Below are 23,630 nucleotides of genomic sequence, written 5' to 3' on the forward strand. Positions count from 1 at the left end.
GTGGTGTGACGGTACAGCTGGTTTAGGATGGGTGCTGAAGGATCAATTTGATCAGATCTAAGGGGAAGGCTCTACCACGATGACTCATGTCAACTCCCCTTTGATGGCCGAAGCGTTGGCAACTCTCACAGCAGTGGGAGTTGCATTCGAATCGAACATCAGGGACATATCTTTCGCATCCGACTCGCTTATGCCGGTCCAAGCGCTTAATCAGAAGCTCCATCAGAAGGATCTTCATGGGACTCTCCACGATGTCCTCTCTCTATCCTCTAATTTCAATTGTTGCTCTTTCAATTTCATCCCCCGTACTCAGAATCATCACGCAGATCTCCTGGCAAAGGAGGCTCTACGTTTTGTTTGTATTCAACCCTAAACTTTATTAAATCAAAAGGTCATTTTTGTTCAAAAAAAAAAAAAAAGGGAAATAAATTGATATGAGAATGTGATTGTTTTCCTGATTAAACCATAGATGAAAAAAATTACCTTTTACAAAGAGATTTGATTTAGTAGTTTTGTGAACCAACTAAAGCTATTTTTAAAGCTGATTTTTAACCTTGAATTTTACAAAGAGATTTGGATTTTCTGGTTTTAAATTTAGATAATAATTGCTGAATTATTTTACAAAATTGTTTAGAGTTCTAGATCTGTTCTTAATTGCTTGAACCTTAATTAATTTACTGATTTAATATTTCATAATTACCAGAGAAATTCCCTAGGTATAACCTTTTGATTTTCTGAATTTACAACCTTTGATTTAATATTTTGCATTGTCTTCTTTCGTTTTTAATACAACTTAATTCGTTTAGCGTAATAACAAAACTCTATAATTTATTGTGTTTGATCTTGAGTCTCTGTGAATTCGACCCCTAAGTACTACATTGATCTCTAATTTGAGAGAGTAGCTCCAGGGATTAATTTGAGCATATCATCAATCATATTTAAACTTGAAGAACCTACAACTAGATTTTGCTACAATTTTTCACAGACATACAACCTGCAAATTCAAGTGATTGATGATATACATGATGACAAATAAGGTTTTCAGGTCTAACTCAAGTGATTGATGATATACATGATGACAAATATTTCAAGAACAAAGTAGAGAGTTGATGATGAAGATGGGAAAATGGGCACTTGAGTGGAAGTTTGAGTTCGTCATTATGGAAGGTCTTCCTAAAATTCAAGAATACCTTCCTAAAAGCTATGGAATCATTCCTAAATTTTTAAAAATGTGTTTATAAATCTCTTTATATGTGTTTTGCTTTATTGTATCACATATTACTTCATTAGTGATGTATAATGATTTGATTATGTGCACATATTTGTGTTTTACAATAAAGGTAGCAAATAGAAATATCCAACATGATGTTTTAGGAAGATTTTCCTAAACGTCAATGAATTCTTCCTAAATTTAAAGGAGTTCTTCATAAACATCAATGACTCCTTCATAATGCTCTTTTTTTCTTTTCATGACGGTCTTCCTGAAATTCAAGAAATCATTCATAGATATATGAGAATCCTTCCTGAATGTTACATTCAAATCCTTCTTATATATTTACCAGTGAAAACATAGCTATTTACCAAAATATCGAGATAAAGATAATTAATACAAAACCTTCCTGAATATGTTTTAAAACAAATTTTGTGGTGAAAACCATCCAAACTATCTTTCATAACCAAAATCCTAATGCTAAAACAAAGATCATGTGAATACAAAGACTCAAAATGTAAAAACTTCAATCTCATATGGCAACTGAAGCCTTCAATCTTGTATGAGCATCGTTCGTCTTTGATTCTGAGTGTTATTGCAGCTCCAATTCTTTCTGACCATATATGTGTCTCTACAAAGTTAATTACAACATGAACTACCAATGTTACCACAATAATAAGATCCAAACACATCATGTATTGTATTAGATGCACTGATTATGAGAACAATTCCACAACTACTGCAATACTGCTACTACCTTGTAATCAGAAGCTAACTAAAACAAATTTTGAATTACATACTCTTATCTCCCCAATTGAGAGAAGTATAAGATAAACTCCAACAAGCAATGATCAATCCCAATTTCCTGCAATAAAAATGAAAACAAGGAATATGTTTCAGGAAAGTCTTTATGAATTTGTAACAATGCTTCATGAATTTTCAAATGTGACTAAGAAACACATCAATACACAAGCAACAAACAATAAACAATACACAAGTAACAATCAATAAGGATGACAACATATTATACATAAGAGAAAGAACGACCAAGTCAAGTAGACTCATATAAATTATTTTGCAGTCAACAATAACTTGATTCTTTAATTTCTGCAACAAATTCAAGTGAGAAAGAACGAGACTTCCATAATCAAAAATCCTAATCACACACACATAAAAATTACAACTGCAAATCATACACACATAAAACCAACACTGAATCATCTCAAGTTCTGGTTTGTTTATGTCCTCAAATACTAGCCTAACTAAATTGATAAGAATATGGTGATTTACGTTTTTAGGGATTTAGAAAAGTCAAAATCACATACATATAAAAGTTACAATGCTTACAATTTCTACAATAAAAGAAGAATAGCAAGTGAAAATGGATATAAAGCTTATACTAGGAAGACCAGATGATGAACAGTGACACGAAGACGACGAAGATGATCAGGGAAGAAGAAGAATCATGAATCTAATATGTGAACGTGATACCACCGTTGATTGACCGACGATGACTCACCTCCGATTCAGATCTGATTGGGTTCGTCGGTGGTACACCGTTTGCATTTGGTTTTGGAATTGACGGAGAGGGAGGAGTGAGAGAGAACACGGTGGTTACAATGTCACGATTTTGTTTCAGATGTGAGAGATTATTGTTTTAATTTATTAATATTTTATTTTTAATGACATACAAATTTGTGCTAAATTTGGAATATTTGAATATGTGTGCTAGTTTTGGAACAAAAACTTAAATGTGTGCTATTTTTGTCAATTACCCATTTATTTTCCACTATCATCAATCACGATGAGTTTATTTTATCTAAATATAACTATTAATTATATTAGGTTAACACCCGCGCTATGCCGTGGGATATTTTTCTTAAAATATATTTTAATTTCAATTTATACCAAACAAAAAAATTTAATAAACTAATCTTATATAGTTTAAAATCATGCTCCATTACACATGCTTCCTACCAAAAAAAAGCAAGAGGATTAGAGATCAAAACCATTTTCTACATGCCTTTATTGGGATCATGGGATGGAAGTCTAACAGTAAGTCAATAAACCTTACAAAAAAGTAGAGAATCACAAAATTAGTTCCCATAGTGATATGTTAAATAAATTTTAAATATTCAATAAAATGCTTATCCTAATTATTTATTCTATTTCTGGTATTGGTCAACTATTTATTAATTTCATAATTTCATAATTTTTTATATATTTCATATTTATGAATGTTACTTGTGTAAAGCTAAATATATAATAGCTTAATAATACAAAATTATCTCACATATCACTAATTATTTTTTGTAATAAATATATATATCAGTTTTTAAGAACACGTATATGTTATACTATATTAGATCAGCATAGAATTAAGTTATAACTATATGTTTCTTTAAACCTCTTTGACTTCATTAAATTTTAATAAAAACATCATTTATGAATTTTTATAAATTTAATGATATATACATTAGTATACCTTAGTTACACACTAATTTTTTAGTAATCAAAGTTATTAAAAAAAATTCAAGTAAAATATTGATTATGTTTTATGCACATAATCGTATTGTATACATAAATTCATGAAAATAAAATTAATTTAAAAATTGGATAAAAAACATAATGTGCCTACTCCCTTCCTCTCAACTTTGGATTGTGACGATCAACTACTGTAAGACTTACATTCTAAATTTAAACAAAAAAAATTATGATACAGTTTTCGTTTTTTTGTATTTTAAATTAACAATCATAAGTTACATGGACAAACAACATTATTATTACTTTTGTCGAACGAACCAAGAAATACCAAAACTAACGAACCAAGATTATTATCCGAACACAAACAACAAACTGGGACATACAATTTTGATAACCGGTTCTTCATTCCTGAGAAAGTGAGAATTCCAAAATTGTCCTCCTTCTTCACAACCCGCTCTTTCTCTTCTTCTCTACCAAAAAAAAATCATTGTCTTCATCTTCTTTTATTAGTAAAAAAAGAGAGTTGGTCTCTTTGTGTTTGTTACTTAAATCAATCAAATAATAAGGCTTTGAAGATTGTTTTTCCCTGCATCAGTAGGTATCGAGTCAATTCTTCTTTTGTTATCAAATGATTCGTTAATACGTCTGGACAATTTCAAAATCAGAAACATGAAATGAATATAAAAGTTTTAATAGCTGATTGATCTGATTTTAACTCATTTGGTTGGGAAAACATGAGCTGCTCTCTTCCTTGTCTTTCTCAAGAGGTTCTGGTCTCTTCTTTTCAGGGGCAAGTTCCTACTTAATTAACAAATCAATTTAAAAAAAAAAACAAGTTCTGCAATACTCTAACATTAGAAGAATGTTTATGATACAATTCCTACTTCATCCAAAGAAGAATCACCCTCCTATTCAGAAGAATAGTCATCGTTTAGCTTAGATGGAGATTCCTTTGCAAGGGTTTTCTTAGTCTAAAAAGCAAATTAAAAGGACAAGATGAGTATAAAGAGAACACTGCAATATTTAAACTCAAGTTAACTAAATTTGTCACATTGTTCACTACAAATTAAACAACGAGACTGGCGTTATACCTTTTCTCTAAATGAATTGCAATCAAGGTATGCAAAAGTCACACACATAAGAAGAAGTGATCGAAACGTTACCACTGAGTGTACATATCGAGAATAACAATCTTATCACCGACGGCTTTAACGATTGGTCAGAACGTATCCTTATCAACCTCCGTAACCTGGCCAACACTAACATTCACTGTTTCTAAGCTACACCTCGCCACGCACCTCTTACCGGAATTTAAAACACCACCACCACTACCAGAACAGAACTTGATTCTCGGTGCGACCAGTGATGATTGATGAACAGAACAAAGTCTTGAACACGACAAGGTAAAAAAGAATGGACCACAAATTAAATTGAAATCAAAACCAGTGATGCATGAAATAGAGCTGATGCGAACCTCGACGATGTCGTATTGTGACGAATGCAGAAAATTCCTTGTCAACCACAAAACTTTCTCCACCGTTTGTTTCAGGAGTAGGTACGAAGCTGGATTCTAAACTCTCTCCAGAACTTGAATCTTCCTCACCTTTGACTTCCAAATGAAGAGCCTTTTTCTGCATCAACTTAAGCATATTAAGGAATCCATTGTTTCTAGAAGGAGACAGACTCTGCTGCAAACCAAGAAGAAGAGCAAAATCAGGCGTAACCCTCAAAATCTCAGGGACAGGTCTACCAGATAAACCCTGGACTAAAAGAGCAGCAAGCCCTTTAGTGATAGATGAATCAGAATCAGCTTCATAGACAACGTTGTGTTGGTCATCGAAGAAATCCCTAACCCAAACCTGAGAAACACAATCTTCAACTTTATTCTCCCTCGTCTTGAATCGAGGCTCGAGTGGTTTAAGATGTTCTTCGTAGAATATAAGCTGCATGTATTTAGCTCTCGGCTCTTGTCCCGATAGGAATAACTTCACTATCTCTTGTAGCTTCAGAGGAAGCTCTTCGATTGGTTGAAAGTCTTCAGAACTCGACGGAGATGAAGCTGATGGTGGACGAACGTTTCCGGTTGAAATTTTCTGGAAGGTGATGATCGTCCAACGAAATAAAGGGAGTTCCGAAGGTTTTAGCAGTCGCAAAATCAGAGCTTTGGCCGGATATTGGACAGAAGAAGCAAACAAATACGAAGAACATAAATCACTGCGTTTAATCAAAATCGTTTTTGATTTGCTTGTCCACATAAGGAAGAAAAAAACTGACATGTATTAATTGTTATAATTTGATAGGCTAACTATTTTAATTGATGTATCAGTCTCTGCTTCTATATAAAAGTTGATGTGTCAGAAGAGGAGAGCAACACATTATATAAAAGTTGATGTGTCAGAAGAGGAGAGCAACACATTGTACTTTTATTGTATTGATAACTTTGTTTAGATATAAAATTATAAGATATCAAATTTGAGGGAACAATTTATAGTTTTGAGCAACACTATTCATTTCTCTATTTTTCGAGCAATAATTGAAACACAGTTAGAGATGGTATTTTAGGTTTTATACCAAATATAGAGTTAGAGCAACATTTGGTGTACCATTGGATTTGCTCTAACAATAAAATACAAACTTCTATATTATTATTAGTTACGTAAATTAACCACAATCAAATAGATATACGTACATACAAGATCACCGTGCTAAAGTGTACCGACATTCACCTTGTTTTATTTTATTATCAAATCAAATTAAACCAAACCAAACCGAAAAGCTTCGGTTTGTTGGCAAAAACCGCTTTATTCTTGGTTTTTCATATCATGTTTACTTGTGAAGCAAGAAAGATGCTTCATCCTGAATAACCTTCCACGCCTCCTTCACGTGCTTCTCCTCCGTCAATGGTGCTCCTATGGCGCAACGTAGAACGATTTTTCCCGACAAAGCCTGTCTCCCAAGTAACGCAAATACATTTAAATTGATTCATTAACAACATTATTCAGCTAGATCAAGAACACGAAGAAAGACAATTCACTTACAGTGTGAGAAATGAAGAGTTTCCCTGAAGAGTTCACTGCGTCTAGGAGTTTGCGGTTTTGGTTATTACACTTCTTTTCATCGTTGTTTGCAGGCACAATGCGGAAACAGACAAGAGAAAAGATTCGAGGTGTGACAATCTGCAAACGAGAATAATCCGCTTATTAACCTTCTTGCAAGAATCTTTTTCCAGAATAAGTTTTTCTAACAGTTACCTCAAAGTTAGGATCTTGAGAGACAAGTTGTTCGAAAACTATAGCCAGTTTGATATGGTTTCTGATGTAGTTCTTCAAGGTCTCAGCTCCATAGAGTCGTAAAACCATCCATAGTTTCAATGATCTGTCAGTAAACAAAACAAAACTCAGATTGTGTGTATCTATGCAAATGTAAAGCAGATCCAGCTAGTCTTAAGAAATCTCAAATTTGATTTTCTGCGAAAGCAAAGAACCTGAATCTTCGTCCGAGAGGGATTTGCCAGTCTTTGTAATCAACAACCAAGTTTGCCTGAGAGGCCTGGCCAAATATATAAAGTTTATATTAGGACTAGTAATCTTTTTTTTGTGAAGAACAAAATATTTCTTACCTTGTTTTTGAGAAACTCTGGATTAGTTGAAAGCGCTTCAGTGAGAGAATCTTGATCCTGTTTTCCAAATATTAATCCTTTTCTTATATACGTAAAGAGAGAAAGACAGGAGAATTTGAGATTAAAAGTGTACTGATCTATACTATACCTTTACCCAAAGAAGTGAACAATCAAAATTAGTGAGGAACCATTTGTGAGCATTCATGTTAAAAGAATCTGCAGTTTCTACACCGTCGATGTATTGTCGGTACTCTGGACATATACAAGCACTTCCAGCGTACGCTGCATCCACGTGAAACCATATCTCATTGTTCTGAGAAATGTAGCAAGAGAAATAGCATCAGCAGTACTTTCTATGCCTTAAAAGTTTCTTCTATGAAGTTTTTGCGGAAATGGGAAATAACTAACGTTAGCGATCTTTCCTAGTGCAGCTAATGGATCAACGGCGGTTGAAGAAGTGGTTCCAACCTGGAATATAACAAATGAACTTTTCAGAAGAAATGCTTCAACAGGGTAAGCAATTATTAATATGCTAGTTCTTACATTAGCGCATAAAAAGAATGGAATCAGTCCAGCTTCAAGATCCCGAGAAACAGCTTCTTGAAACAATTCTGGACGCAGAGCGTAATTTGTAGAGGCATCGGTTTCTAGCATTCTGCAGTTCTCTGGATGGATTCCAGCAATCTGTCAACAATTAACCAGCAGAATATTAGTTTCCTATTTTACAAAGACTCTTTGATTTCAAAATATGCAAAACGCACCTGGCAAGCCTTCTGTAAAGCTGAATGAGTCTGGTCAGAGGAGTAGACAACGAGCTTCTCAAGTGTGTTTTTGCCAACGCTTCTTAAGGCTTTATCGCGGGCAGCGAGCAGAACAACGAGAACAGCTTCACTAGCTGACCCTTGTATCACTCCACCTCCGTTTCCTACAATATATTTATCAATCAAGTCACACTTATTATTAGGTCTAAGGTCTTATTATAATACAAGCAAACAAGTTTTGTACTGTTTTGAAGTGATTACCTTTGGACATAAACTCCTTGGGTAGGTTGAGCAGTTTGGCAAGCCAGTCAAGAACGATCATCTCGAGCTCGGTGGCAGCTGGAGAAGTAACCCAACTAAAACCAACAATACCAAGACCAGCACTCAACATCTCACCCAAGAAACCGGCGACACTGCTGTTAGAAGGGTAATAAGCAAAGAAACTCGGACTTTGCCAATGCGTAACTCCAGGCAAGATCTTCGACCGCACATCTGCCAAGAAAAAAAAAAAAAACACAAATAAGATGGTTGCATAAAACAGGGGCTTAGTATGTATCTATATGTTCATCAGAAAATGCTCAACAAAATGAAGAAATAATGTAATCATCACCATCAAGAACTTGATCTAGAGTTTCAGGGTGGTCTGGTGCAGAATCAGGCAAAAGCTTATGAAGATAACCAGGCTGCATCACAACAAAGTTAAAAATTCCAAAACAGTTGTGAATATATTAAAGCAGAGAGAAGATATTAACACAACAAAAAGAAGAAACCACAATGTACCACCAGAATTTGGTCTTAACAAATTTAAAAGAAAGTTAGGTATCTCACAACATCCGGGAACGATAAATTTCGAAACTTTATACAAGCCCAACTTCTCACAATCCGAATAGGTTCTATATAACAAAACCCATAATAAACCCAGACCAAATTGATATGTTTCAAGAAAGAAGAAGAAATGGGTGACCTGAACTTGACTAAGAACAGGGAAATCTTCAATGGTTTTGTAATAATCGGCAATGAAATCAACCATTCGATGTCCGTATTCTCTCAGTTGCTCTGAATCCATCGGCTTCAACACCTTCTTACTTCCATTTTCCCTGAATAAAATTACAACAACAACAAAAATCAAATAAGTTTCGTCTGAAAATCTTGCCAAAAAAAAAAAAATAAATAAAAAATAAAAAATAATCAGTGACTTACATTTTTTTTTGTGTGTGTTCAGTTTTGTATGCCTTGAGAAGCTCTCTTTCTCTCTGATTGATTTTGGGTTTTCAGTGGGAGTGGATATCTCTCTTATTTATAGGCCCTGGACGTTATTTATTTATTTATTATTTAACAAAAAAAGAAAAAAAAAATTGAATGAATCAAATATCTTCCAGGTATGTTTATTGTAACCACTCAATTCGTTATCAATAAAAATGGATATGTCAAGGTCACGAGACCAAACTGATTTTGTTTGTCAGACAGAAGAAGTGGGGAAACTCAACTGGGAATTGAAGTTTCAGAGAGACATTGTTCACATCTTTTTCTCATGTTTCTCAACTCTTTCTTCTTTATATGTAGGCAATTATCACGTTTGATAACTTTGCAGTGAATCGCCGACCTAGCTACCTCTGCTGAGGTTAAATCTTTGTTTAGATAGTGATTCTCGAATATTCTTTTATATATATAAATAAAATGATGACGACCCTAATAAACCCAATCATACAAATTAAAATTGAGTTTTGAGACTTGGGGTCAGCTATTTTTTTTCGCTATAAAGATCCTCACGTACGTTGTTTCCTAGTAGACGAGGCTGAGTTGGAATGGAATAGTTTGAGTGCGAGAGATATAAGAAGCGAGAGATATAAGAAGAAAGCTATGTGATTGCCATGTTTCACGCCCAAACACACAAATAACAAATTAACAACGTCTTAAAAGACTCGCAGTTTGAGAAAAAAAGTAGTTTTTTAAACCAAGTGTTATTGGAAAATATTTATAAAAAGTTTTATATATATTAAAGCCCAATAATGGCATAGAGATATGTAATTTTTTAATTTCACGTCCTGAAAAAACTCTAACCATAATTTATATGGAAAAAAAAAATATCAGTACGGTTAACCTTGGGCATATTATCCGAATCCAAACTCGACTCGAAGTAGAGATTTGGTTCGGGTTTGGAAAGTGTGTAAACTCAATAGGGTATAATACATTTAAGGTTCGATACCTGATCGGATTTGGGTATTACCTAAAACTTGAAGAAAAACCCGAAAGAAAACCCGATACCCAATATACACACATTATATTACATATATCTTGAATCCCTAAATCTCTAAATCCTAAAACAATAGATTCTTTTTTTATCGCATAGACTGTTTGGTTTCCCATCTTCCAAAAAAATATAAAATCAGTTTTTATCTCCAAATTTTCAAACTGGAAACACCAAATCGAGTTGTCGCATCTTCTCCTCCTTCTGAAACTTCACGGAGGAAATCAAAGGTTCGTCTTCTTACTCTTCATCTTCTGTTTTGCATAATCTTTTAATAATTTGCTAAAATGGGTAAAGTACAAGTAGAGAAGAATATTCTTGTTCTTTGCTCTTGTTTTGAGTGATTCTTAGAAGGTTTTAATGGTTGGAGATTCTGATGGTGAAGTCTTTGTCTTTTGGTGTGAAGCAGTTTGGTTTTGATTTGATTATAGTTTTTCTTTTTCTACGGATACAGAAAATATTTTCCTTGATTGATAATGATGATGCATTAGTAATATAAGTAACTTGTACCTTCAATTTTTTTTTTTACTTTTGGTTTGAATGTGCTTAAGTTTGTTTAGCTCTCTATTTTGTTATAGTTGCTAAGTTGGTTCTAATTTATCTTTTAGTTTGTTTAGGTTTGAGTTTTGTTTTAGTTTGAACTAGTTTTTAAAGTGTTACTTATGATTTGCAGATGGATTCATCATCTCCAAAATTTTATGATGAAGAGAGAGATATACACGAAGAAGAAGAGTTTTTAACACCTGAGTCTAATCGAAGGAGCAAAAAGAAACAAACTTGTAATACCGGATCGGAGTCTGATCAACCTGAGTCTAAGACCCAAAAGACTCTCAACCCAAGATCAAATGCATGGCAATATTTCACAAGATTGAAGGACAATCGTGACAAACGTAACTGCAACTACTGTGGAAAGGAATTCAGTTGTCTAACAAAATCAGGGACAAAAACATTGTGGAATCATCTAAAAAATATGCAAGCCATATTTGGCATGGGAGGACTGTCAAGTTCCTAGTGAAGGTCAACAGGTTATTAATAAAAATGGGAGTTTACAGTCTGGAAACGTGCCTAAGCATATTTGTAGAGAAGCATTGAATGAATGGTGGTGATAGGAGAGTTACCATTGTCATTTGCAGAAGGAGTGACACTTAAACACTTGTGCAACAAGGTGATGCTTCTATTTACTTTTTCGGCTTGTTTTAATATACATGATTCCAATCGATGTTTTTTCTTATGTAATCCACTTAGGTGAACTTGTACAAGTCGCATTCAAAAAGGACAGCAGGAAGAGACATAGTAAAGATGTTTGTTGAGAGGAAAGCTACTCTTAAAATATGGTTTCTCACTACCAAGCAAAGAGTATCTCTCACAACTGATATATGGGTTTCTTCTGTAACTGGTACTGTTTTTTTGTAAATCAAATTCAATATATTTTGATCAATGTTTTTGCTAAATTAGTGAAGATTCTTATCAATGTTTTTTTCTATTCTCAGGTTCAATTTATATGGTTATAACTGCCCACTACATTGATAAGAATTGGCGTTTAAAAAAGCTAATTATAGGATTCAAGCATGTTGAAAATCACAGAGGTAAAACAATCGCCAATACTCTTTTAAAGTGTCTTGCTGAATAGGGGATAGAAAAGGTGTTTACTGTGACTATGGGTACTGCAACTGCTAATACTAGTGCTCTGAGTCAATTTCAGTCTGCTTTCTCTTTAATTAGTGAAGATTCTCTAGTTTTGGGTGGAGATTTTATGCATATGAGATGCGTGGCATATCATTAACTTGGTAGTGAAGGATGGAATGGCTGAAATTGATGAAAGTGTGACTGCAGTCTGCAATGGAATCTCATATGTTAGATTAGGACCAAATAGGAGGAAGTCATTTCAGCTTAGAATAGACTATGGTAGGTTTTCAAAGGGAAGTTGCCACTAGATGTCTGCACTAGATGGAATTCGATATTTTTTATGTTGACTAGGGCATTAAAGTTCAAAGGAGCATTTGATAGGATAGAGTTTGAAGATAAGCTGTATAATGATCATTTCTTAGAGACTGAGAATGGAGTGAAAAGGATTGGACCTCCTCAGATAGATGATTGACGTAAAGTTGAACTGTTAGTGAAAAGTTTCTCCATGTTTTCTATCATGCGACATTGGTTGTATTTGCCTCTACTACTATGAATGCATACAAGTGTTATGGTGAGATAGTTAACATAGCAGTAAAGCTCGAGTTGCTTTGTCATAGTGTTGATAATGACGTGAAGTAAATGCAAAGAAGATGTTTGAAAAATTCGACGTATTGGGATGGCATGCAGAACATCAACAAGATGTTGATAATTGTTAGTGTTTTCGATCCAAGAGAGAAGATGCAATATGAAAATTTGTGTTTTGAGGAGCTATATGGGGAAGAGAGTGTAAGAGCTAAGGCGTTGTATGATTCAGTTTTGAATATCATTTGTGATATGTATAAAAAATATTCTACAAGATACAATGCAGCAACAAATGAGGAAGTTTCTCATTCTCAGTCCTCAACTCAGAATACTCAAGAGAGGCAAACAAACCGAGTATTTGACTCCATAGAGGATGAGTTTGATGGATACAACCCGGTGAACTATAAGTATGATACATTGCATAGAAAGATTGGAGTTAGAAATATAAATGAATTGTATACTTATCTCAAGGAAGAAGATGAGAATCCTGAATTGATTATGGGAATTGAGTATGATGTACTCTCTTGGTGGAAAGTCAACAGTGGCAAGTATCCTATTTTGTCTCCGATAGCTAGGGATTTCTTTCCTATGCAGGTGTCTTCAGTTGCTTCTGAAAGTGCTTTTAGCACTAGTGGAAGGATAATAAACCCATATAGAATTTGTCTCACACACTATATAGTGGAGATTTTGATGTGTACATAACAATGGCTCAAGCAAGACATTAAGTTTGAAGAAACTGTGCTTACAAATGCACATATACTTGCTGACTTTGAGTTTGAGGATGAGCTTGAAAGAGGTTTGTTTCTTATCTTGCTTACAATCTGAATATTTTTAGTGTTAATTCAAAAACTTATCTCTCAATGTTTGTAATTGTCTTTTTCAGAGTTTGAAACATCATCAGAAGAACCTTAAGTGATTACATGGCACAGTGAAGATGCAAAAGAGGAATGAGGAACCAAAGAAAGATGTTTTGGAAGATGTCTACTTGAAGTTCTCTTTATATTGGAATACTTGAATTTTTTGATTGTTTGTAAAATGTTTTAGAAGACTTGAATTTTTTATTTTTTGGTTTAACATTGAGTTTAAGTGATTAACTTTCAGGTTAAGTGTTTAACATTCACTTTAGGTGTATAAACTCAATCATGTTCGAATCGGGTTTTTGAAAATCCTTTGGGTTCATCGGGTTTCAGGTATACCCGAACTAAACCCGAACCCAAAAAAACCCGACCCAATAGTATATAAAACCCGATCGAGTATTATAGGTGTAAACCTGAAAACTCGAACCCGAATGCCCAAGGCTACAGTGACATCAAACACAACAAAAAGAAGAAAAATGAGTTATGGACGTATCCTTTACATTTTGTAATTCAACACAAGTTTTTGTGAATGGGTATGTGGTAGAAAGAATCACATTTTTCACATTTAAAAAAACGCATAGCATTTAAACTCACTATTTGGAAGAAAAAAAAGACCTGGAAAATGCGATCGACTTAAACCTCGTTTGGTAATAATGACAGTATGACACAGTTAATAGTGGTAAAAGGTAAGAGCAAAAAAGAAACAATAAAATAATTTAAAAAATAAGTGAGATGTTCATTAAGTTACGTATGTAAACAATATTCCTTTTTATTGGCTCTCTTGAGCTAATAAGTTGTTGTTATATAAAAAAAAGTGAGATTATAAATAGTTTCTTAGAAATGGTTTCTGATACTCATGTTACATGTGCTAAAATATCATTGATTTAACTTTTTATTTCTAGTTTAAATATTAAATAAAAAAACTAAAAATAAAAATATTATATTTTAGAAATGTAATGGGTTTCTACCCATTGGAGGTGGTCTAAAACGTGAGGATGGTTCAGCGTTTGGTGTTAAAAACGTCTCTAGAAAAAGTGAAAAAGTAACTCTCCTAGGCACACTCCCCGAGGAGCCATCTCTGGTCTTTGTTTCCTCAAGATGGCTGAAAGTCCCCGACCCCGGACCAGCTACGGCCAGTGAGGTTCTCTCGTCCCAATTCACTACTTAGTCATATTTTAGGGCTCATTCTTTAAACAATGTTCATTCGCATATTCTGTGATTTGATGCTTAGAGTCTATATCATATAAACTTAGAGTAAAGCAAACATTCATGTATTAGATTAAATCATCAAAGGATTCGATACAACTTATAAGTTTGGATAATAAGCTAGTACAAGTTGAATAATCGATCCAAGCTACCCATATCACCACCACTCATCTTCCCGGCCATGAGTCTCGCGCCTAAGCAATTCCTTTCCCGCGATCACCCTCCTTTCCTGAAACCAGGTAGGCATCAATAACATTTCCCTTAAGTCGTACAATGTCATGCAATGCACGCTATGTACTAATATCCGTCCAGTACAGCGGTCGGCCGGTAGAGAGTTATCCCGCGCATCAGTTCGGACGGTGTACCGAGGAATCTGTACAGATCCCCGTCCAGCTGCCGAGCAGCGTTTACTTTTCTCCGTCCGAACCGTCTGTACTTGGACACTCCGGATGGTACGCTGATCGGTAGGGAGGTAGCATGCGCATCAGTTTGGTCGTATCACGGCAAATCTAGCGGTTCCCGATCCACTTCCAAGCCTCACCCTCTTTTCTCCGACCAACTAGACCAACCAGAGCATTACATATGCTTATGCTCGATGATTTAACTACCCAATCCCTCAGAACCCATAAGGTCGGTACTTCACCGTACCTCTGTCACTCAAACCTTACTCGTAGAACTATCGGCCTTAGAAACTTTTCTCTCGATCTCTCTCTCGATCACAGTCGAGATTTTACTAAATGTTCTGATTTCCGCTGATGTCTTGGAAATGAGAGCCATGCCCTCTGTATATAGGGTACTGGCCGCGGTTTTGGCCCTAAAAGGCACCTATCGGACAAGTCCGTTTTATCGCTCTCGTTCGATCATGCACTTTCGGTCATACCTGTTCGGCCATGTCCATTCGGCTGTGCCCGTTCGATCACAAGCTTTCTAGCTGACCTGCGCACCGTCCACTACCTTACAGTTGGCCGAGCTGGATCGAGCTCCTTGGCAGCTGGTCGAGCTAGTGGTAGCTGACTAGCAGCTGGTCGAGCTAGTGGTAGCTGACTAGCAGCTGGTCGAGCTGTCTAAAGCTGGCCGAGAACTGTCCGTAGCTGGCCGAGAGCTGTCCGCAGCTGGCCAAGAGCTGTCTGCAGCTGGCCGAGAGCTGTCCGCAGTTGGCCGGCATAGGTGGTCATTGTCTTTATTGGCTTGTCCCATACTTGGCTTATTTTCCCTCATTGTCCGAGCTAACGAGTAGCTCCTTCCCGACTTGTCCGAGATCTCCATACCATCTCGAACCAGGTCCCGGCCTACGATCCTATTCAGGATCGCGGGAGTTACAATGGCATTCCCTCTTTGACGATCCTTCTCCGACGTTAGTTCCTATTTACCAACAACTACCTTATGGCAACTCTCTTTGTGATATTTGAATCTCTCTCCAGCGTGTTCTACCGGTTTTTTCCGGGTTTCTCCGGCGGATTTAACTTTCTTTGACCTTCTCCGTATCCACATCTATGGCTCTTTTGTTCGCTGCTGAAAGCTCCAGATCTCTTGAGGTTGTAGGCCAGAGCTTTTCTTCTCCTCTTCTGATAGATCTATTCACCTTCCACGAAAACAAGCTTCTACCAGAGCCGCCTCCACCATCGGATCCGCCACAGCCCCTGGATCCACCAGAATCCTCTCTAGCCCGTATTTGGGGACCGCTGCTTGTTTCTTCCAAGTCTATCTTCCCACGAAAGGTTTGGCATCTCCTTGTCGCTTCGCTCCCTCCCTTCATCACTTTGTTGCTTCCTCAGGTTTCGTACTTGAGATCTCCGGTGACTCTTAACCAATCTCATCCCACCAACACAGGCTCATCAAGACATGTCCCCTTCCTCCATCAGTCTTTCGCTATGGATGTTCCCTATGCCCCGACCGCCAGCTCTCAGTGGGCCCTATGTCCACTCCCAGTCCATGGACCCACTTTTTTTAATGGGTCTCACGTACTTTCACTAAGCATGTGAGTCCATCAATATTCGACAGTCGGTTAGCTACGTCCGGGAGGCTTTAAAGACCTGTTTACCGTCCCTAAAAATCAGCACATGATCTTTCCATGTGTTTTGTTCTCACTCGCACAGTTCCGACAATCACTTTCCGGAAGGTCACCCATCCTGTAACTACCCAAATCAAGCACACTTAATTCTGAAATTCTCTCAGGACTCTTGATTGAAAAGATAAGTGCACTTTGATGACATAGGTGGTCAAATCAATTATTTTAAACCTCTACATAAACTGGCGTGTCACAATACATCCCCACTAATAGATCGCAACTTCCTCGTTGCACACCAAGACCGTCACCCCTGATGGTGAGAGCCCACTCGACTTCACACTCGTCTAGGTTCGGCTCTGATACAATTTGTAACTCCCCGACCACCACCTCTTAATGGATCCTATGTCCACTCCTAGTCTATGGGCCCACCTTGCTTAGTGGGCACCACATACACTTCTGACCCATGGGTCCACCCAAGCACGTTTAACCCTGGAGTTCTCTCAGAACGCTTGACCGAAAAGATAAGTGCACTTTGGTGACATAGGTGACCCAAATCAATTCTTTTAAACCTCTCTGCAAACCGGGGTGTCACAATCTACCCCCACTAATAGATCGCAAAGTCCTCCTTGCACACCAAGACCGTCACCCCCGACGGTGTAAACCCACTCGACTCCACACTTGACTCCACACTTATCTCGGTTTGGCTCTGATATCATTTGGACCACCACCTCTCAGTGGATCCTATGTCCACTCCCAATCCATGTGTCCACCTTCTTTAATGGGTCTCACGTCCTCTCATTAACCCCGTGATCCCATTTATATCCGATAGTCGGTTTGCTACATCCGACAGGCTTTAAAGATTTGTTTACCGTCCCTACAAATCACCACATGATCTTTTCCTATGTTTTGTTTTCACTCGCACAGTTCCGACAATCACTTCCCAGAAGGTCACCCATCCTGAAACTACTCCAGCTCAAGCAAGCTTAACTATGGAATTCTCTCAGGACCCTTGACCGAAAAGATAAGTGCTCTTTGGTGACGTAGGTGGCCAAAGCGATTCTTTTAAACCTCTCTGCAAACTGAGGTGTCACAGTTCTCCTGTGCCTAAATCTCTGAAACTGAGTCTTTCCAGTCCTCTGTTTGTCTCTATGTCGTGTGCTCTGAAGGTTTATGCCCATGCAGTAGAGTTTGGAGCTGCTTTCTCTGTTTTCATCACCTCCAGCTCTTCTCCTTTTCCTTGTTGCCAGGTTATGCATTTATTCTGTTCTTTAAGCCTGATAGAATTATCCTTTGCCGTGGACTTTATGTGTATGTCCTTAAGAGGCAAGTCTCTCGCCTTTGGGCGACTCCTTATTGCAACATGCAGGCTCTTTCCAAATTTCACTTTGAATCTTGGTAATATGAAGTCCAAGTTAACTCCTTTGTGGTAGATTGGATTAACTAACTTATTATTGTCCATCATACTGGTAAATCTGGTTGATTTCTCCTTTATGGAGTATGTGCTCCTCTCAAAATGTCCACTTGGGTCAAGTGGTATTGTTGCAAGGAGGTTGGTGTCGAAGGTCTTAATCACTTCGATGCTCATTCTATCATCAGGCTCAGCTATCCGGTGTATTGTCACCTTTGCGTCTATGGCCGAATATTCGATTGATAAATATGCACTTGTTGCGACTTCAATCTTGAGTTACAATAAGATCACTATTTGTGTTCTATAATTCCCAAGACTTCATTTCACTTTTTAGCACTATTGGCATCGAGCTTGAAAGATTCCTCTTTCGCTTCAGTTGATTAAGTGTTGTGTTTGCTCCTATCTTTTTCTTGTATGTTTTTCGTCTAGTTCTGGTAACAACAGTTTTTTTAGCCGGTTTGGCTTTCTTGTCTTTTCTTTGGAACATGTATTCCTCCAGTGGCGAAGGTAAGATTTATTCTTATAGGGGTCAATTTTTGTCTAGTAACCAAAATTTATTTAGAATTTTTCTTTTAGAAGTCAATAAACATATCTGTAACTATTTTATAAGGATCAATAAGCATATTTGTAACTATTTTCTGTTTTTTTCTTCTAAAATTACAAGTAATTTTTTATTTTTGAAAAATTTATAGGGATCAATTGACCCGCTTGCTAAGCTGCTACCTCCGCCACTGCTCCTCTAGTGGGGAGGTTGAGATTAATATAAAACCTAGTTTGACCAAAAAAGAAGACGTGAGGATGGTTCTTACAAATTTTGAACGTGCATAAAAAAAGATCAATTCAATTACTATTTTCCATACGTCACCTGACAGATTTGGTCGTAAACAAATCAAATTTTAAACTCACGTATCTATATGCCGCCCATTAATTATTATTAGTATAACTATAACTTAAATGCATGGGTCAAATCTTGGAGACTGGAGTATTGAAATAACGTATGTTAAGAAACCAATCCTATATATACATTTCTTTGATAAAGAGATCGTACATGTTCGTATATATATATATATATATATATATTATATTTTATTATTAGTATATTACAATAAATAAATGAAAAAAACACGTACTTTCCTAATCTGCACAATCTCAGAATATATATATACTGTATGCTAGACTTGCTAGTTGCTAGTAACGTGCGACATGAGATAATATATCTTTAATTGATTCCCTAATTATAACATACGTAAGTAATCTTGATATATACTCTTAATTTGATTTGCTCCATCTCCATTATTTGATTTGTTAATGTACTATAATTAATTATCAAGAGGGTGACTCACTGTGATTGATTTTAACAGTTCATGCATGTGATTAATTAATAAGTAGGATTTTTATAACGCTAATTAGAGATCGATTAAACACTTATCGTATTTCCGGCTAACACAGTAACACTGGCCAAGGTAAATTGCGATTAAAATGAAAATGGTACGTAGCCAGTTTCTATGAATCACAATCAACCATTCTTAAATTATTTTTGTTGTCTTGAAAGCAAATGCCAAACATATATACGTTTTTAGAGTTCCACACATCCCACAAAACTGGACGATGGTAATTAAGTACGATTTTCAATCCACATTTGAATATCGACAACATGTAGAGAATATACTATTCTGAATAGTTATAATTGAGAGGATACAAGAAAGAAATTGCTAAATAGAGAACCCCAATAAAAAAAAAAGTATATATATATACTCATCAACTTACTAATTAAACAACATATATATTACGACGTACAAATCCATACACTGATACACAAAGTCAAGTCTATATGATGAATGATCTCCTACACATGCACAACATGAACATAGATAAGTAAATATAAGAGAACACAAAACCAACATTAATATTGTTTGACGCAACATATATATGATAGTTTGTGTATACTAATCTCTTTTCAAATACCAGTAAATTATTTTTTCCAGTTAACCAACAACTAAAATACTAATCTAAAAGGCGAAATTAGCATTTCAATATTTACATATTGAATTAGATACCTTACTGTGAGCTACGAGTTGTGCTCTTGAAGAAGGATTACTCGTGTTTGATGTTTTAGTATTTTTTTTCTACTTCTTCGATTACTTGTTATTATAATTATAATGTTTCTGATTGTCTTGTAAACACTCATACACACATAAGAAAAAGGAGATTACGATCCAATAAATTTTAAAAAGATCTTTACTAAAGAAAATTACATGAAAATCAAAATACCTAAAATAACACAGTACTATCTTTTTTTTTCGTCTTTTGGGTGCAAACACAACTATATAGTCCCTACTATCAACTTCCCAATTTCTTCAGTCTATTAGCTGATGATATGTATATAGTATAATATCTCTGTACTTTTTGTTTGCGAGCCTAAAAATCTGGTTTAAAACTTGATGTATACGGGAATCGCCACAAACTTCACATAGTACTATAACCAAATTTGTTTACTCATAATAGCAAAACTACAACGTTAAAAGGCAGTACTTAACATGTGAACACCCTCTCCTATCTTCGGTTAGATTAGCAGGCAAAGGATATGATATCAATAGCATTTAATCAACTTCTTAAATATATGACCTAATTAAATTTCGGCCACTTCATTTTTTTGCCCTCGACCATCTCATTTTTCAATTACACATATCCAAATAGGGATGGTTTCAGATTAAACCTATCACATTATTAGATATTACTATATAGTTTTACATTTCTTTTTTAATATATAACTTATGATTTTCACTTCTTTTTTTTTTACAATTTCTAGGTTCACATTATTTTTGGTTAATTGGTTAACTTTTTTGTCTATAATATATATATCTATATATATATATACTAGAATTTTGTACCCGCGCACGCGCGGGATTTTAATTAAAATATTTATTATCAATAGAAATTGTTGAGCTCAAATATAATCATTCCAACTTTTGAGTATAAATATATAACTTACTTTACTCAGTGATATACAACATATATATTTTTAAGATAAAATTTCTTTGTTATATCTATTTGTGATTTTACGTGGGATTTTAGTTAAATTTTTTATCAATAAGAATCATTAAATATGAATATAATTTAAAGATTAAAAGATAAATCTATATAAATGCCGTACTTATTTTACTAATATATATATAACATATATTGTCTATTGTCGCAATAATATTGTCGACAATCTTCTGACCTTTTATCTTTAAAAGATTTCATTCCATATTCATATCCCATGAAAACATAATTTTAAAAGTTTTAACGTCAATATCGATCGTTGACTTAATAATAGAGACCATTTAAACATATCAAATGCTTAAATGATGAAACATTTAAACCCCACAATGAATATCTATTCACTAATCCAAGCTACATATTTTTCTAAAATCTCATATGTTATTTGCAGATTTTAATTTTGTGATGCAACCCGAGCTTCGTCTTCTAAAAAAACATAGTGTACTTTAAATTTGTTATTTTTACCAATGTTCTGGGTTAAAAGCATTTGATAATATATATATATATATATATGTTATATTTGTTATATATGTTTTATATCATGTTATAAAATTGTAGCTCCAGTTGATAATATACCTTATGAGATATGTTATACAAATTAAATGCCACTTTTTGTAACGGCTTGCATATCATTTTTTCTATATTTCCTGACTATTGATTTTGTTTTTTTAGATAGATTATTTTTTCAAAATTCTTTTTCATAGTTTTCCAAAAAAAAAAGTGTGCCCCTTACAATGTATTTGTTTTAGATCAAAACTTTTAAGTTAAGTTCAGTAATTAATCTTTTTTTCTTATAATTAAAATTTAATAATAAATCTTTATGGTATATGTTTTTTAGAAACTAATGTTTTACTTCAATTTTATTTTCATGTTTAGATTTTTATAAATACAATTACATAACTTGTTTTTTTACTCCACCGTACATTAAAATCTTACTTACATTCTAAAAATCATTAACCCATTCTAAATTTTGGAATATAATCATTTTTTGGTTATAATTTTAATAATAAAATTATTGCTAAAACAAATTTATAGTATTATTTTTACTATTTTAAAATTTTCATTTAATTTATTTAATTCATTTTTAGATAGTTATTATTTTTAATATTTACTAAAAATTATATTATTGTTTATACTATTTTAAAATTTAATTAATTTTAGTTAATTCGTTTTTTATTTATTTTTTACTATTATTAATTATAATTAATAAACATGCAATGAATGAATATTAAAAACAGTATTTTTTATGCAAAAAAAAAGTTGATTAGGTGGATGGTGATGTGGAGGAAGGAGAAGTGAGCAAAGTTAACTTTATATATATATATATATATTTTTTTTTTTTTCTAGGCAATTAATAAGCAAGTTTTTTATACTTAAGAATCTCAATACTTTTGAAAAAATAATCCAAGTGGTAGTTAAATAAACAATTAAAAGTACTTGATGATCTTATGAAAGATCCAAAAACTAAATTCATTGGTGAACAAAAATAAGGTTTTAAAAAAATAACTCTTGGAATAATATTTGTATCCCGACAATAAGGGGGATTAATGCTATACTCAATCTCTCCAAACACCTACAAATCAAACTCTTGATCCAGTTCCAGTATATGAGCCATGTGTTTCATTTTTTTTTTCAAACAAATTATCAAACCATCAAAGTTGTTTATTGGATTTAAGATGATTAGAGTAGAACCTCCATAAATTAATACTCGCTATAAATTAATAAATTCTTCCGGTCCCGAGTTGGACCGGTGTAAAAAATGACACATTTCGATAAAATAATAAGATAATATTTTTTTTGGAAATCCTATGCAAAAATATGGTCCCATCAATATCATAAATTAACATATAAACTGATATATATATATAAGAAAATCTAGTGAATATGATTCTATTGTTGTTTGTCTATTCTTGAATTTGCATTTTTGTTGGAGCTAATCTCTAATTTTTTCATTGTTGTATTTTCAAATCGCATCCATAAATTATGAAAAGTCATAAATAATTGCTTCTTTAGTAATTGGTTTTAAAGGTACCGTAATATCTTTTGCGACTTCATCATTACCATGAAGGATATTAGTAATAATTTTTTCTAAACTCTAAACTTTTAACATTTTTGTCATTTTTACTTAGATAATCTATTAAACAATTGATATTCATCCTATTACGATAACCAAGATTATAAATTAAGAAACTTCTTTCAAAACATGAATGATAACAAAAGTATCTTATTTTATAATAGAAAATTTTCAATATGAAAATGAGAAAATCTCTTCATAAATTAAAACCTCTATAAATTAATAAAATTTCATGGTCCCAACCTTATTAAATTATAGAGGTTTTACTGTATGTAAAAAGAAAATTCTAGGTGATAATTTTGCCCACAACAATTACTGTGTTTCTGTTGATATGGCAAATGTAAAAACAAAAACAAAATTATTGTTTAAGTGTGTGAAAGGTGGGTATTGTTGGGCATTTATATTGAGGCTGAATTTATATTTATGGGTATTAGTGGGCTTTTATTCTGAGGCCCAATATGGTTATGTTTATTGTTTATGGGCTTAACCGCCACCATCTCTTTTC

General features: G+C 34.3%; 2 protein-coding genes across 3 annotated transcripts; both read right to left on the minus strand.

Moving 5' to 3' along the window:
- On the minus strand, positions 3,922-5,973 carry LOC104766801 (sufE-like protein 1, chloroplastic/mitochondrial). Of its 2 annotated transcripts, XR_764116.2 has the most exons (3): positions 5,169-5,973; positions 4,858-5,082; positions 3,922-4,164 (listed from the first exon to the last, which is right to left on the minus strand). XR_764116.2 is itself a non-coding variant. In XM_010490753.2 (2 exons), exons 1-2 carry the CDS (start codon positions 5,968-5,970, stop codon positions 5,006-5,008), a joined length of 879 nt encoding a protein of 292 aa, XP_010489055.2. In that variant the 5' UTR covers positions 5,971-5,973; the 3' UTR covers positions 4,696-5,005. The 2 variants fall into 2 exon arrangements, 1 of the variants encoding a protein (XP_010489055.2); XM_010490753.2 differs by lacking the exon at positions 3,922-4,164 and having other exon boundaries at positions 4,696-5,082.
- Positions 6,312-9,382, minus strand: LOC104766799 (tyrosine decarboxylase 1). The gene is made up of 13 exons (XM_010490752.2): positions 9,275-9,382; positions 9,039-9,171; positions 8,685-8,757; positions 8,336-8,566; positions 8,075-8,238; positions 7,857-7,997; positions 7,722-7,781; positions 7,462-7,626; positions 7,314-7,370; positions 7,179-7,243; positions 6,946-7,069; positions 6,733-6,870; positions 6,312-6,640 (listed from the first exon to the last, which is right to left on the minus strand). Coding segments are annotated over exons 1-13 (1,473 nt in total). The 5' UTR covers positions 9,277-9,382; the 3' UTR covers positions 6,312-6,520.

This window comes from Camelina sativa, chromosome 19 (assembly GCF_000633955.1).
Source record: "Camelina sativa cultivar DH55 chromosome 19, Cs, whole genome shotgun sequence".
NCBI lineage: Eukaryota > Viridiplantae > Streptophyta > Magnoliopsida > Brassicales > Brassicaceae > Camelina > Camelina sativa.